The sequence below is a fragment of the Petaurus breviceps genome, unplaced genomic scaffold (assembly GCF_028583685.1).
Source record: "Petaurus breviceps papuanus isolate PSGF00001 unplaced genomic scaffold, PetGlider_PUasm1.0 555, whole genome shotgun sequence".
NCBI lineage: Eukaryota > Metazoa > Chordata > Mammalia > Diprotodontia > Petauridae > Petaurus > Petaurus breviceps.
The window spans coordinates 229,128-242,528 of NW_027186373.1; the positions used below are offsets into that span (position 1 = coordinate 229,128).

The window sequence follows — 13,401 nt, forward strand, 5'->3', positions numbered from 1 at the left end:
GCATGGGGGCGGGGCGGGGGGCACGTGGCTGCAGCCTCCTGGGATGTAGAAGGGTGGGGCAGGAGTCTGCACCGTCCCGGGAGGCAGTAAGTGTCCCTGGACGGGTGTTTCCCAACGGAGGCTCCCACCGGGTTTTGGGCGCCGTCTCCCCAGGGAGGAGGCCCGAGCTCCGAGGTTCTGGCTGACACCCCTGTCCTCATCCCCCCCCCCCCCGCCTAGTCACAGGCCTCTCTCTGGGGGGGGGAGGGGCGCCGGCAAGCATTAGGCCCCTTCTGTATGCCAGGCGCTGGCCGGGCTGGGGAGCCACCGTGGTCTCTGCCCCCCGAGGAGCCTGCACTCTAGTGGAGGGCGGGCCCCGCAGCCCGGGCAGGGATTCGTGGGAATGTGTAACTACGGCGGGTAAGGCTTCCCGGACGGACGCTGCCCTCCCCCCACCCGGAGCTCTGGCAGCGGCCACCAAGGGCGACAAAGTGACGGGGCTGCCCCAGGCCCCGCCCCCAGCCCGGGCCCCGCCCCCAGCCCGGGTCCCGCGCGCTAAGGCCGCCCGTCACTCACGCTTCGGCCCCGGCCTCACCAGTACGGCAGGAGGCCGCGCCGGCGGGAATGGAGCCCGGCGCAGCAGCCACTCAAAGGATTCTGGGAAGTGTAGTCCTTGGGGACCGCGTGCACATGCGCACTTCCCAACTGTGCGACTCCCAAGAGCCTGGGGGCGGGGCCAAGTGTGCCGAGCCCCTCCCCCCAGCATGTGGGCGTGGTCGAGCCTGCCCCGCCCCCTCACTCTCCCTGGGAAGCAGCTGGCCTTTACGTCCTTGAGGGCTGGCAGCCACTTTAGATTATCTCCTAGTCAGCCCGCAAGCATTGATATGCTTGGAAATGTCAGCCACAGGTCTCTGCCCACTGAAGTGGGAAAGCCTGGTCCAGGTGAGTGCCGCAGAAGAAGGATAGGCTGTGGGCCAGGACCACTGCACAGACAGACAAGCTTCCCTTGGCACTATATCTGCACACGAGGGCAGTGAAGATAGTCGTTATAAGGGCAGTCAGGTCAGGAGAAATTAAGAGAAACAGCTTAATGAGCCTCCTAATAATGGAGTCAAACCCCCAAGGTTGCCTGAGCAGGGAGAAAGCAGATGACCCTTCACAATCTGATTAGGGGGCCTGTGTCTTAGGGACAGTGGGGTAGGCTGAAGTCACCAGAGAAAGAAGGGGAGAGAGTGGAGTTGGGGAGCTTTATGAACCTCCTCCCCCTCCTGTCCACGCAGGGGTGTGACTGCCAAGGTCCCAGCATCGTGCAGAGGCTTGAAGGGATGCAGAGTGAGAGGTTAGTCGAACTATTACAGATGGGGTAAGGGGAACCCCCACCCAGATAGCGGTGATCCCACTGAGGCTGTTGACACATGGCAGAGGCACAGAAATATACAGAATGACTGGGGGATTGTACCGGCCCAATCTGCAATCCTACATGGTAGGTGAGGAGGGAGGGCTCAAGGGCAGAGTGGTCAGGACGTGTCCAGAGCCAGCAAGTGGACCAGCTAAAGCCTGTAAGACTGGCTCCTCGTAAGGGTGGGAAACAGACCAACATCACTCAGAAACATTCTAACAACCCTTACCAAGATGCCCCAGGTCCAGTCAGCAATACTACGGCAATAACCACAGAGACCAAGTGTGCCGTTGGGTCGCGTGGTTGCCAAGTGGTCTCAGATCGAGGGAGGTCAGGCAGCGATCTCACAAGTAGGACCAGAGAGAGTGAGTGGACAGAGGATAAAGTCAAAAAATCTGATAAAAGGTGGAGTCCTCGTCCAGAACCTTGGGAGAGCCATCTGGCACATCCTGGTCAGATACAAGAAGAGCTCTCTAAACACAGTTTGCATTTCCCAAAAGGGGCAGCCGGTAGATTGAGGGGGATGAGGGACAGCACTTTGGGCCCTGGGATACCAAACATCAGAGAATTTAGAAGGCAGGCTTTTATTACTGCCATTTAAATGCTCCACCTGCCCAGAAGACTGAGGGTGACAGGGTAGGTAGAGGTGCTGCAAAGTGGGCCAAAGACCCTAGAGGTCAGAAGCCACCTGCCTGGTCAAAGGGGCCCTGGGTCGCCATGAACTTCCTGAGGAGAAAAGCAAGTAGGGGTATTCTTTCCAGGTGAGACTCGGACACTGTCATAGCCATGGCCTTGCAGCATGGGAAGGCGTCCCCTACTGGTAAACATATCGACCATCCTCAGAATCTACTTGTAGCCAGAAGTTGGAGGGAGCTGAAGTCCGCCTGGCAGGTGTGCAAAGGGACATCAGGCAGGTGGCATTTGCCCACTGGTAGTGATAAGGGTTTGCAGATATTGTGTTTGGGGCAAAGAGAGCACATCTGATAAGCCACGAGTGACCTGCTGGAACCTTCCCCACCAGCATTTGTGGACTGGACAGGACAATGTGAGTTCAAAGCACTTTCTGTCCCACGGGAATTCCAGAACTGTCTCAGGGCCTCTTGGTTCCAAGGCTGCTCTGTCCTCGTCAGAGATAAGGAAATATTGAGGGCCACAATCCAGTTGCCTGCTCCCAGGGATGTCTCCCATGAGACCACTTGCTTGCTGAGCAGCAGCTGACGTGACTGATTTGGCCCCCCTCCATTGGTTCACTCTCCGTGCATGAGGAGATCATGCTTGAATCATGCTCCCTTTTAGGTATTTAGCAGCTAGTTTTCTTCCCTATGCAGGCATGACATATTAGAATAAACTACAAGGTAATTCTCTCTCTTGTCTCTGGTCTCTTCATTCCCTCCTGAGAACACAACCTAAGGCTGGCCCTTAGGTTAGCAAAGTTAGCGGCCGCTTACAGTGGACCAGACTCTGTCATGGTAAGGTACGGAGTCAGGCAAACCTGTGAGGCCATTTGGGCCTGCCCAAAGTTCAGACTGGGTCTGGAAGACAGCCCTCTTGTCTCAAGCACTCCTTCTCACTGGGGCAGAAATCCAGAGGGGGGTTTGGGGCTAGTACTGTGAGACAGAGTGCTACAGATGGGAAAGTCTAAGGCTGTCTGGTCAGAAGTGCATTCCCTCAAGCAGCCAGAGAATCTTCTCTGGAGTGGCCAGGAGCCTTGATTGGACTTGGAGGAGGTAAGGAAACCCTTCTGTCTCCAAAGCATCCCCAAATCATGTGTGAGCCCAAAGGCACACCTGCTATCCACATGAATGCATCCCATTCAGAGCACCCAACCTTTGGGCCAGCCTGATCTAAGCAAGTACTTATTCCTACCAAATGACCTCCAGAGTGGATCTGGTTCTACATCCTGGGATTTGACCCTAGAGGCAAATAACATGAGAAAAAAAAGCAATAAATAAAATTATTGACCATAGAGAAGTATCTTGGTGACAGGGAAGGTCAAAACACAAATTAAGGAAAGGGCAACATGGTCAGCATACCCAGATCCAAAATCTCAAAGAGGAATATGAACTGATCTCAAGCCCAAATAGCCTTCCTGAAAGGGCTCAAGAAGGATGTTAAAAGTCATATAAAAGAGGTAGAAGAAAAATCAAACAATTTATTTAAAAACACAATTGACAAAATGGGAAAAAATACACCGAAGAAAACAATTCTTAAAAAGCAAAAGTGGTCAAATGGAAAAGGAGGTACAAAAGTTAATTGAAGAAAACAATTCATTAAAAATTAGAATTGGACAAGTGGAAGCTAATGACTTTATGACACATCAAGAATCAGTCAAACAAAATGAAAAGAATGAAAAAAAAAGAAGAAAACATAAAATACCTCATTAGAAAAACAATTGACCTGAAAAATGGATCAGGAGAGATAATTTAAGAATTATTAGTCTACCTGAAAGCCATGATCAAAAAAAAAAGAGCCTGGACAGCATCTTCCAAAATATCATCAAGGAAAACTGCCCTGTCCTAGTACCAGAAAGTAAAATAGTCATTGAAAGAATCCACTCAGGGGTGGCCAGGTGGCTCAGTGAGTAAGAGCACTGGCCCCAGAGTCAGGATGACCTGGGATCGAATCCAGGCTCTGATACTTAGCACCACACCCAGAAATAACTGGCTGTGTAACCTTGAGCAAGTTACTTAACCCCGATTGCTTTAAAAAAAAAAAAAAGAAGAAAGAATCCACTGATCACCTCCTGAAATAGATCCGAAATTGAAAACATCAAGGAATATTGTAGCTAAATTCCAGAATTATCAAGTCAAGGAGAAAATACTGCAAGCAGCCAGAAAGAAACAATTCAAATATCGTGGAACTATAGTCAGGATTACACAGGAACTAGCAGCTTCTACATTAAAAGACTGGAGGGCTTGGAACATGATATTCCAAAGGCAAAGGAGTTTGAATTATAACCAACAATCAACTACCCAGTGAAAGTGAGCATAATCTTTCAGGGGAGGAGATGGATATTCAATGAATGTCTTCCAATAAAAGACTTCCAGACTTTTGTAATGAAAAGAACAGAGCTCAATGGAAAATATGATCTTCAAATACAAGACTTGAGAGAGGCATAAAAAAGTGAACAGGAAAGGAAAAAAAAAAAGTCATGTTATTCAATAAGGGTAAACTGTTTATATCCCTACATGGTAAGATGATACTTATAACTCTTTTTTTTTTTAAAGCAATCAGGGTTAAGTAACTTGCCCAAGGTTACACAGCCAGTTATATCTAGGTGTGGTGCTGAGTATCTGAGCCTGGGATTCGATCCAGGTCATCCTGACACTGGAGCCGATGCTCTTACTCGCTGTGCTACCTGGCCTCCCCCGATACTTACAACTCTTAAGAAATATATCTTCATTATGTTATCTAGAAGGAAAATACATAGACAGAGAGGGTAAGTTTAAGTTGACTTTGATGTGATGATAAAAAACCTAATTAAATGGTGAAAAGGGATTATAATGGGTGAAGAAGGAGGAAGCAGAAAATGGTAAATTATAACACATGAAGAAGCACAAAAACATATTAGACTAGAGGGAAAGAAGGAAGGGTTGATAAGCATTGTTTAAACTTTACTCTCATTGGATTTGGTTCAAGGAGGGAATAACATACTCGATTAGGTATAGAAATCTAACTTGCCCTATAGGCAGTTGGAAGGGGGAAAAAGGAGAGAAAAGGGAAGGTCAGAGAGAAGGAGGGTAAATTGAGAGAGGCAGTGGTCAAAAGCAAAATGATAGTGAGGAAGGAAAGGGAGAAAGGAAAGCATGAATGGGATGGAGGGAAGAAATAGGATGGAAAGAAAGACACAGATATTAATCTTAACTATAAATATGAATGGGATGAACTCTTCCATAAAACAGAAGCTAGGATAGCAGAATGGATTAAAAATCATAATCCTACAATATGTTGTATACAAAAAAAATTTGAAACACAGGGATACATGCAGGGTAAAGGTAAAAAGCTAGAGTAGAACATATTATGCTTCAGCTGAAGAAAAAAAGCAGGGGTAGCAATCCTGATATCAGATAAAGCAAAAACAAAAATAGATGTGATTAAAAGAAATAAGAAACAACATCCTGATAAAAAGGTACCATAGAAAAGTAATATCATTACTAAATATATATGCACTGAGTGGTATAGGATCCAAATTCTTAGAGGAGAAACTGAGTTACAGGAAGAAATAGACAGCAAAACTATACTAGTAGGGGACCTCAACCTCCCCTTTCATCTTAACAAGATAAATTAACCACAAAATAAACAAGAAAGAAGTTAAGGAGGTGAACAGAATTTTAGAAAAGGTAGATATGGTAGATCTTTGGAGAAAACTGAATGTGGATAGAAAGGAAAATATCTTTTTTTTTTCCTCAGTGGAACATGGCATCTACACAAAAACTGACCATGTACTAAGGTATAAAAACATCACAACCCAATACAGAAAGGCAGAAATATTAAATGCATTCTTTTCAGACTATGATGCAATAAAATTATATGTAATAAGTTGCCATGGAAAGATAGACTAAAAATTAATTGGAAACTAAATAATCTAATCCTAAAGAATGAGTGGGTCAAACAATAAATCATAGAAACAATCAATAATTTCATTTAGGAGAATGACAAGAATAACACAACATACCAAAATTTATGGGATGCAGTAAAAGCAGGAATGTTTTATATCTCTAAATGCTTATGTGAACAAGATAAAGAAAAGATCAACGAATTGGTTAAGCAACTACAGTAAGCTAGAAAAAGAGCTAATTAAAAATCCTCAATTGAATAACAAATTAGAAATACTGAAAACCAAAGATAAAACTGAAATTAAGAAAACTATTGAACTAATAAATAAAACCAAGAGATGGTTTTATGAAAAACAAACAAACAAACAATGAAATTGATAAACCTCTGGTCAATTTGAATTTTTTAAAAAAAGAAACCAAATTACCAGTATCAAAAATGAAAATGGTGAATTCATCAACAATGAAAAGGAAATTAAAACAATAATTAGGAACTATTTTGCCCAATTATATGCCCATAAATTTGACAATCTTACTGAAATGGATGAATCATTACAAAAGTATAAATTGCTCAGATTAACAGAAGAGGAAGCAAAATACTTAACCTCATCTCAGAAAAAGAAATTGAACAAGCCATCAATGAACTCCCTAGAAAAAATTCTCCAGAGCAGATGGATTTACAAGCGAATTCTATCAAACATTTAAAGAACAATTAATTCCAAGACTATGTAGACTATTTGGATAAATATGCGAGGAAGGAATCCTACCAAATTCTTTTTATGATACAAATATGGTACCAATACTTAAACCGGGAAGAATCAAAAAAGAGAAAGAAAATTGTAGACCAATTTGCTTAGTAAATATGGATGCAAAAATTTTAAGTAAAATGGTAGAGAAAAGATTACAGCTACTTATCACAAGAATAATACACTATGACCAGGTAAGATTTATACCAGGAATGCAGGGCTGGTTCAATGTCAGGAAAACTATCAGCATAATTGACCATATCAACAACAATACTATCAGAAACCATGTGATTATCTCAATAGATGCAGAAAAAGCTTTTAACAAAATACAACACCCATTCCTATGAAAAACACCAGAGAACACAGGAATAAATGGAGTCTTCCTTAAAATTCTAAGTAGCATCTACCTAAAACCATCAGCAAGTATTACATGTAATGGGGATAAGCTAAAAGCATTTCCACTAAGATCTAGGGTGAAACAAGGATGTCCATTATCACCACTGTTATTCAATATGATACTAGAAATGTTAGCTTCAGCAATAAGAAAAAGGAATTGGAGAAATTAGAATAGGCAAGAAGAAACAAAGCTGTCACTCTGCAGATGATGCGATGACATACTATATAACTATATAAATCAACAGCATTTCCATATATTATTAACAAACCCAGCAACAAGAGATAGAAAGAGAAATTCCATTTAAAGCTACTATAGACATTCTAAAGCACTGGGGAGTCTACCTGCCAAAAAAAAAACAAAACCCAGGAACTATATAAACATAATTACAAAACACTTTTCACACAAAGTCAGATCTAAGTAATTGGAACAACCATCAGTTGCTGGGGGTTAGAACAAGCTAATATAATAAAAATGACAATTTTCCCTAAATGAATTTACTTATTCAGTGCCATACCAATCAAACTACCAAAAATTATTTTATAGAGCTAGAAAAAATAACAAAATTCATCTGGAAGAACAAAAGGTCCAGAATATCAAGGGAATTAATGAAAAGAAATGCTAGGGAAGGTGACCTGGCCACACCGGGTCTTAAATTGTATTATAAAGCAGCAGTCATCAAAACTACTTGGTACTAAGGAATAGAGTGGTGGATCAGTGGAATGGGTTAGGTGTACAAGACACAGTAGTCCATGACTATAGTAATCTGTTTGATAACCCCAAAGACCCCAGCTTCTGGGATAAAAACTCACTATTTGACAAAAACTGATGGGAAAACTGGAAAATAAGTATGGCAGAAACTGGGCATAGACCAATTACACCAAAATAAAAATCAAAATGGGTACACAATTTAGATATAAAGGCTGATACCATAAGCCAACCGGGAAAGCAAGGAATAGTTTACCTGTAAGATTTATGGAGAAGGGAAGAATTTATGAACAAACAAGAGATAGAGAACATATAAAATGCAAAATAGATAATTTTGATCACATTAAATTGAAAAATTTTGCACAAACAAAGCCAATGCAACCCAGATTAGGAGGGAAGCATAAAACTAGAAAAGAATGCTTAAACCAGTGTCTCTGATAAAGGCCTCACTTTCTAAAATATATAGAGAAATGAGTCAAGATAAGAATATAAGAATACAAGTCATTCCCCAACTGATAAATTTGGTCAAAAGGATATGAACAAGCTGTTTTCAGAGGAAGAAATTCAAACTATAACCAGATGAAAAAATGCTCTAAATCACTATTAAATAGAGAAATGCAAATCAAAACAATTCTTAGGTATCATATCACATTTATTAGATTGGCAAGCATGATAAAATAGGAAAATTATAAATGCTGGGGATGTGAGAAAATTGTAACACTAATACATTGTTGGTGGATGGATGGTTGGATCCAACCATTCTGAAGAACAACCTGGAGCTATGCCCAAAGGGCTATAAAAATGTGCATACCCTTTGACCCAGCAATACCACTTGCAGGGCTTTATCCCAGAGAGATCATACAAATGGGAAAAGGACCCATATGTACAAAAATATTTATAGCAGCTCTTTTGGTGGTGGAAAAGAACTGAAACCAAGGGAGATGCCCATCAATTGGGGAAAGGCTAAACAATTTGTGGTATAGGAATGGAATGCTATTGTGTTATAAGAAATGAAGAGCAGACGGACTTCATAATAATCTGGAGAGACTTATACAAACTGATGCTGAGGGGAGCAGAACCAGGAGAACATTGTACACAATTATAGACACATTGTATTTTGATGACTGACTTTGATAGACTGGGCTCCTCTCAGCAGTGCAACATTATAAGACAACTCCAGAAGACCCATGATAGAAAGAGCTATCCACATCCACAGAAAGAGTTACAGAGTCTGAATGCAGATTGAAGCAAACTATTTGCTCTCTTTTTTGTTATTGTTGTTGTTTTGTTTCTTCTTTCTCATGGTTCATTCCATTGGTTATAATTCTTCTTTACAACTTAACTATTGTGAAAATATGTTTAATGTGAAGGTATATAGAATATTAGAACCTATATCATGGTTTACATGCCATCTTGGGGAGGTAAGAAGGGAGAAAATTTGGAACTCAAAAGCTTATTGAACTGAATGTTGAAAACTAAAAATCATCAATTGATTTAAAAAAAAGCCAAACTTGCTGCATACAACATATTTAAGACAGAATGAAAAAGACAGGCTGGAAGAGACAGGACTATGATTTAGGTGATTATTTTTTTTAATTGCAGTCTCCATTTTAGGTAAGGCAATAATAAAAACTGGCAATACCAAAACAAGGTCAACAGGAAGACCAGATTACATATAAAGGCACCACAGACAATAAAATGTCATTATTAAATATTTATGTATTAACTGGCAGAGCTTCTAAGTAGTCAAAGAAAGATTAACCAAATTACAAAAAGACATTAAAAGTAACATAGAATTATAGGGCACTTTCATATCCCTCTTTAGAACTTGAGAAGTCCAAAAGTTAAACAAGAAGGAAAATGGCAGAACAATTTTCTTTTAAAATTAGATTTGAAAGACTTGTGGCTACTTTTGAAAAGGAATATTTTAAAAATAAGTATTCCTCATCACCTGGTACACCTTTACCAAAAATTGAACATGTGCCAACAGAGAAATCATAAATAAGTGTAAAAAGGGAAAATCATCACACATCTTTTTCAGTACATTTACAAATTTTGCATCAGAGCTGTGATTTCATTGGTGTAAAGCAGTGGTGTTGAATTCAGATCGAAATGGGGGAAACAAATTGACTTAGAAAACCACATATTAATATTGTCTATGTCCTGTTGCATTTTTTGTTTAATATCTTCCGATTATATCTTAATCTGATTCAGGCTACACTGGGGAGTGTTGCAGCCATATGCTTGACACCATGGTATAGAGAAGACCCAGTAGAGAAATTCTCTCTATCACAGCAGATCATCATTACCAGGGTTAAATAAGGTGTCCAGGGTCACAATGCTGATCTCTATCAGAGGCATGGTTTGAATTTGGGTCTTCCTTATTTATAGGCCACAATTCATATAGATATAGATATATGTACATACATACATACATATATATACACACACACACAAACACTAGATGTTGACCAAAATAATGATTTCCACAACAACGAATGAGTCAAAGAACAAATTCTAGAAATAAGAAATATATTAATAAAAAGAATAACAAATGAAGCAACATGCCGAAACTTTTATGGCATGCAGCTAAAGCAGTCAGTCAATCTCAAAAATAGAAAAGCTGTTCAGTTTAGACAAACAGGACTTAGAAGCAAATGAACAGACTGGCCTGAGACACAATCAACCCAAGAGCCCAGACCCACTTTTCTACTCTTTCAAATAGTGCCAAATAGTTTGGGTAATTACTTCTTGATAGCAGAGGTGTCAGACTTACTGCCTGAAAAACTCCTTCTGCAAGAACCAGATGAAGATGAAATTGGGAAATTTCAATGCAACATAGATGTTACTTTGTGATTGACATGAGATTATGAGAAATATTTGAAATATTTGTAAAATGCTTAGCATAGTGTCTAGCACACAGTAGGCATTGTTTCTATTTGACTGTGACAACACCACTTTATCAGATGTGATTTGGGATCACTAACCCCCTTTCGATTCTGCCTTTTACCCCATTATTTCCCTTGAGATCCTAGATCTTTTGTTGCTACCAGGTGAACTTTCTTATTTCCTCTAATACCATAAACTCTTAGGTACAGCAATAAGCACTAATTTAAGCAATAATGTACTTTTAAAAGGCTTTTTCTATTGATATAGTGTTGTAGTTTTGTAGTTTGCATAATTATGCTAGTTATCTTTTAATACTGAGCTTTCCTTGGATCCCTAGTGTAAATCTAACTTGGCCAAAGCAAACATTTTTTGGATATATTGCTATAGTCTCCTTAGTAACATTTTGGACTTTAAAATCAATACTAATTAGAGAGACTGCTCTACAATTCTTTGTCTACATTATTTCTCCCTGGTTTGGTGTGATAGTAATGGCATTTAAAGATCATCAGTATCTTTAAAAAAAAAAAACACTTACTGTTATGTACTTTCTAAATTACTGAGAACAATTTTATAGCAGAGATATTCACTGTTCTTTAAATATTTGGTAGAATTAAGCTGTAATTCTATCTAAGCCACATGTTGTGTCTTTAGTGAAGGTGAATGAGAAGAATTAAAGGATAAAACAATGAGAGGGCTTAAATACATTTTAGAACCATTCCAATTCAGGGTGGTCTCCATAAATGTTTAATCATGGTATGAGAAAGAAATGTTCTTAATTGAATAGGTGTTAAATATAGTAAGATAAGAAAGTTGACAAAATATCCATTGAAATTATGACCCAAGAGATCTGTTTTCTTATCCCACCTTTTCTGAAGGTGGATAAGACTTCTCTTGCTTTCATTGTAGAAGAGACTGAAAGACATGGCTCACTGAGTAAGTGAATTGGGAATTGGTTTAAATGGACAGACCCAAAGAGAAATTATTAATGGTGTGTTTAATGGACTGATTAGAAGCATTGTGGCAGGCACATGTCTTGTACTTAATGTTTTAGGTGACGAAAGTGAGAGAGTAAGCCCCCTGGATACCTAGCTTAAGGATCCAAAAGGAAGTTGGCAAGATGGAACATTTGGCCAGAACAGTAAAGGTGAAAGTGAGTGGGGCAAGCCAAGGCCAACCTCCCAGAGCCAAAATGAGGGCAGTGCAGGTCGCCAGGTACCCTCGAGGTTGTAGCAGACATTCTGTCTCCATCCCACTCCAACTAAAACTCTTATCTGTTGTCCTGGAGGCAGGCAGGCAAAGTACAGTGGACGGAGCAGAGGGCCTGGAGCAAGGAGGACATGAGTTCCAGCCTCAGACACTTCCTTGCTGTGTGACCCTAAGCAAGAAACTAAGTGCTTGAGGCTGGATTTGAACTCAAGCCTTCTAGACTCCAGATTCACACCATCCACTTCGCCACCTCATGGCCTCGTAGCCAGAACTTCCTCTTCTCCCCTTGCACATCCCAGCTTCTCCCCTCCTCCCCTACTTGTCTCTCTTCTAATCTCTATGAGCAAAGCAGAACTGCGACAGCTCAAAGGAAACGCAGGTGCCCAATGTAGGGAATTCACCCCAAGAGCTCCCAGGAGTGCCTGTGCTTGAGCACTCCAAGCTTGCATTGGTCTTTCCAGCCACAGTCGGACACGCTGAAATGTGATTTTTAGCATAGTGATGCCCTTTTGGTGCTCTTCGAGGATGAACGACAACAACACACCACATAACCAACAAAAAGGAGCTCCTTCTTTAAAACAGATTCTACTCCTTCTCGATTTGGTCTCATGTCTTCTAGTTGCCTGAAGCCAGATTTCCTTTCCATCGTCTCCATTGCTTTCTTCTTGTCATTCAGCTATGTCTGACTCTTCATCACACCATGGGTCACACTGCCTGTGGGGTTTTCTTGGCAAATACACTGCAGCGGTTTGCGATTCCCTTCTCCAGTTCACTTTCTTAAGTCTAGATAATCAACAAAACAATAAATCGAGCCCTGACTGGCATCTGCTGATTTCCCAGAAATGCTTAAAAGGAAAATTTCACAATCAGCTGAGTTGGTTCAAGCCCAATGCAACACACCCCTGTATCCAGGTAATCCCCAAATTTAAGAGAAACAGAAGACCTTTCCCTCGATCCCACCATCTCATTTTTTTATACATATCTTTTGTCCCTTTCATGATCAAATTCATATAAAAATCCATCTTTCTAGATCATCTGTTCCCTGTCCTGTCCAATTCTTGATGTTTTGAAATCCTGCTTCCCAATTCACCATCCTACTGAAATTGCCCTCTCCAACATAATCTGATCTTTGGATAACTGCAATGGCCTTATCTCAGTCCTAAGCCAGCAGCAACCCTCCCATTTGTCTTTATAATCATTTAATATCAATTTAATAACCTCAAAAGGGCCAGAGCCTCAACTAATTAGTCAGAAGAAGAGCCTGGACCTACCCGTGTTTCCCCGAAAATAAGCCCTATTGAGATTGCTTCTGTAGTGAAGGTGATCCTCTGCGCTACATGCTACATTACGGTACCCTCTGTATGCACCGCCCGCCCCCTCCACCCGGTGAAACACACGCCGCGCTCTGAGCTGCATCCAATCAGAGCTGCAGCAGTGAGCGCGTCATCCTGTTCTTCCCCAGTGATTTGCTTGTTGGCGCCATTGAGAGCAGTGCCTCGGAGGAGAGCTGAGGCAGGACAACATAAG

General features: G+C 41.2%; 1 protein-coding gene across 1 annotated transcript in view; it reads right to left on the reverse strand.

Annotated features, from left to right (window-relative positions):
- LOC138172928 (zinc finger protein 665-like) overlaps nucleotides 1-745 on the reverse strand; it is a 21,695-nt gene extending 20,950 nt beyond the window's left edge. Inside the window, exon 1 of the mRNA XM_069102782.1 lies at nucleotides 556-745. Coding sequence (XP_068958883.1) covers nucleotides 556-745 — 190 coding nt within the window. The remainder of the gene's footprint in view (nucleotides 1-555) is intronic.
- Nucleotides 746-13,401: the final 12,656 nt, after the last annotated feature.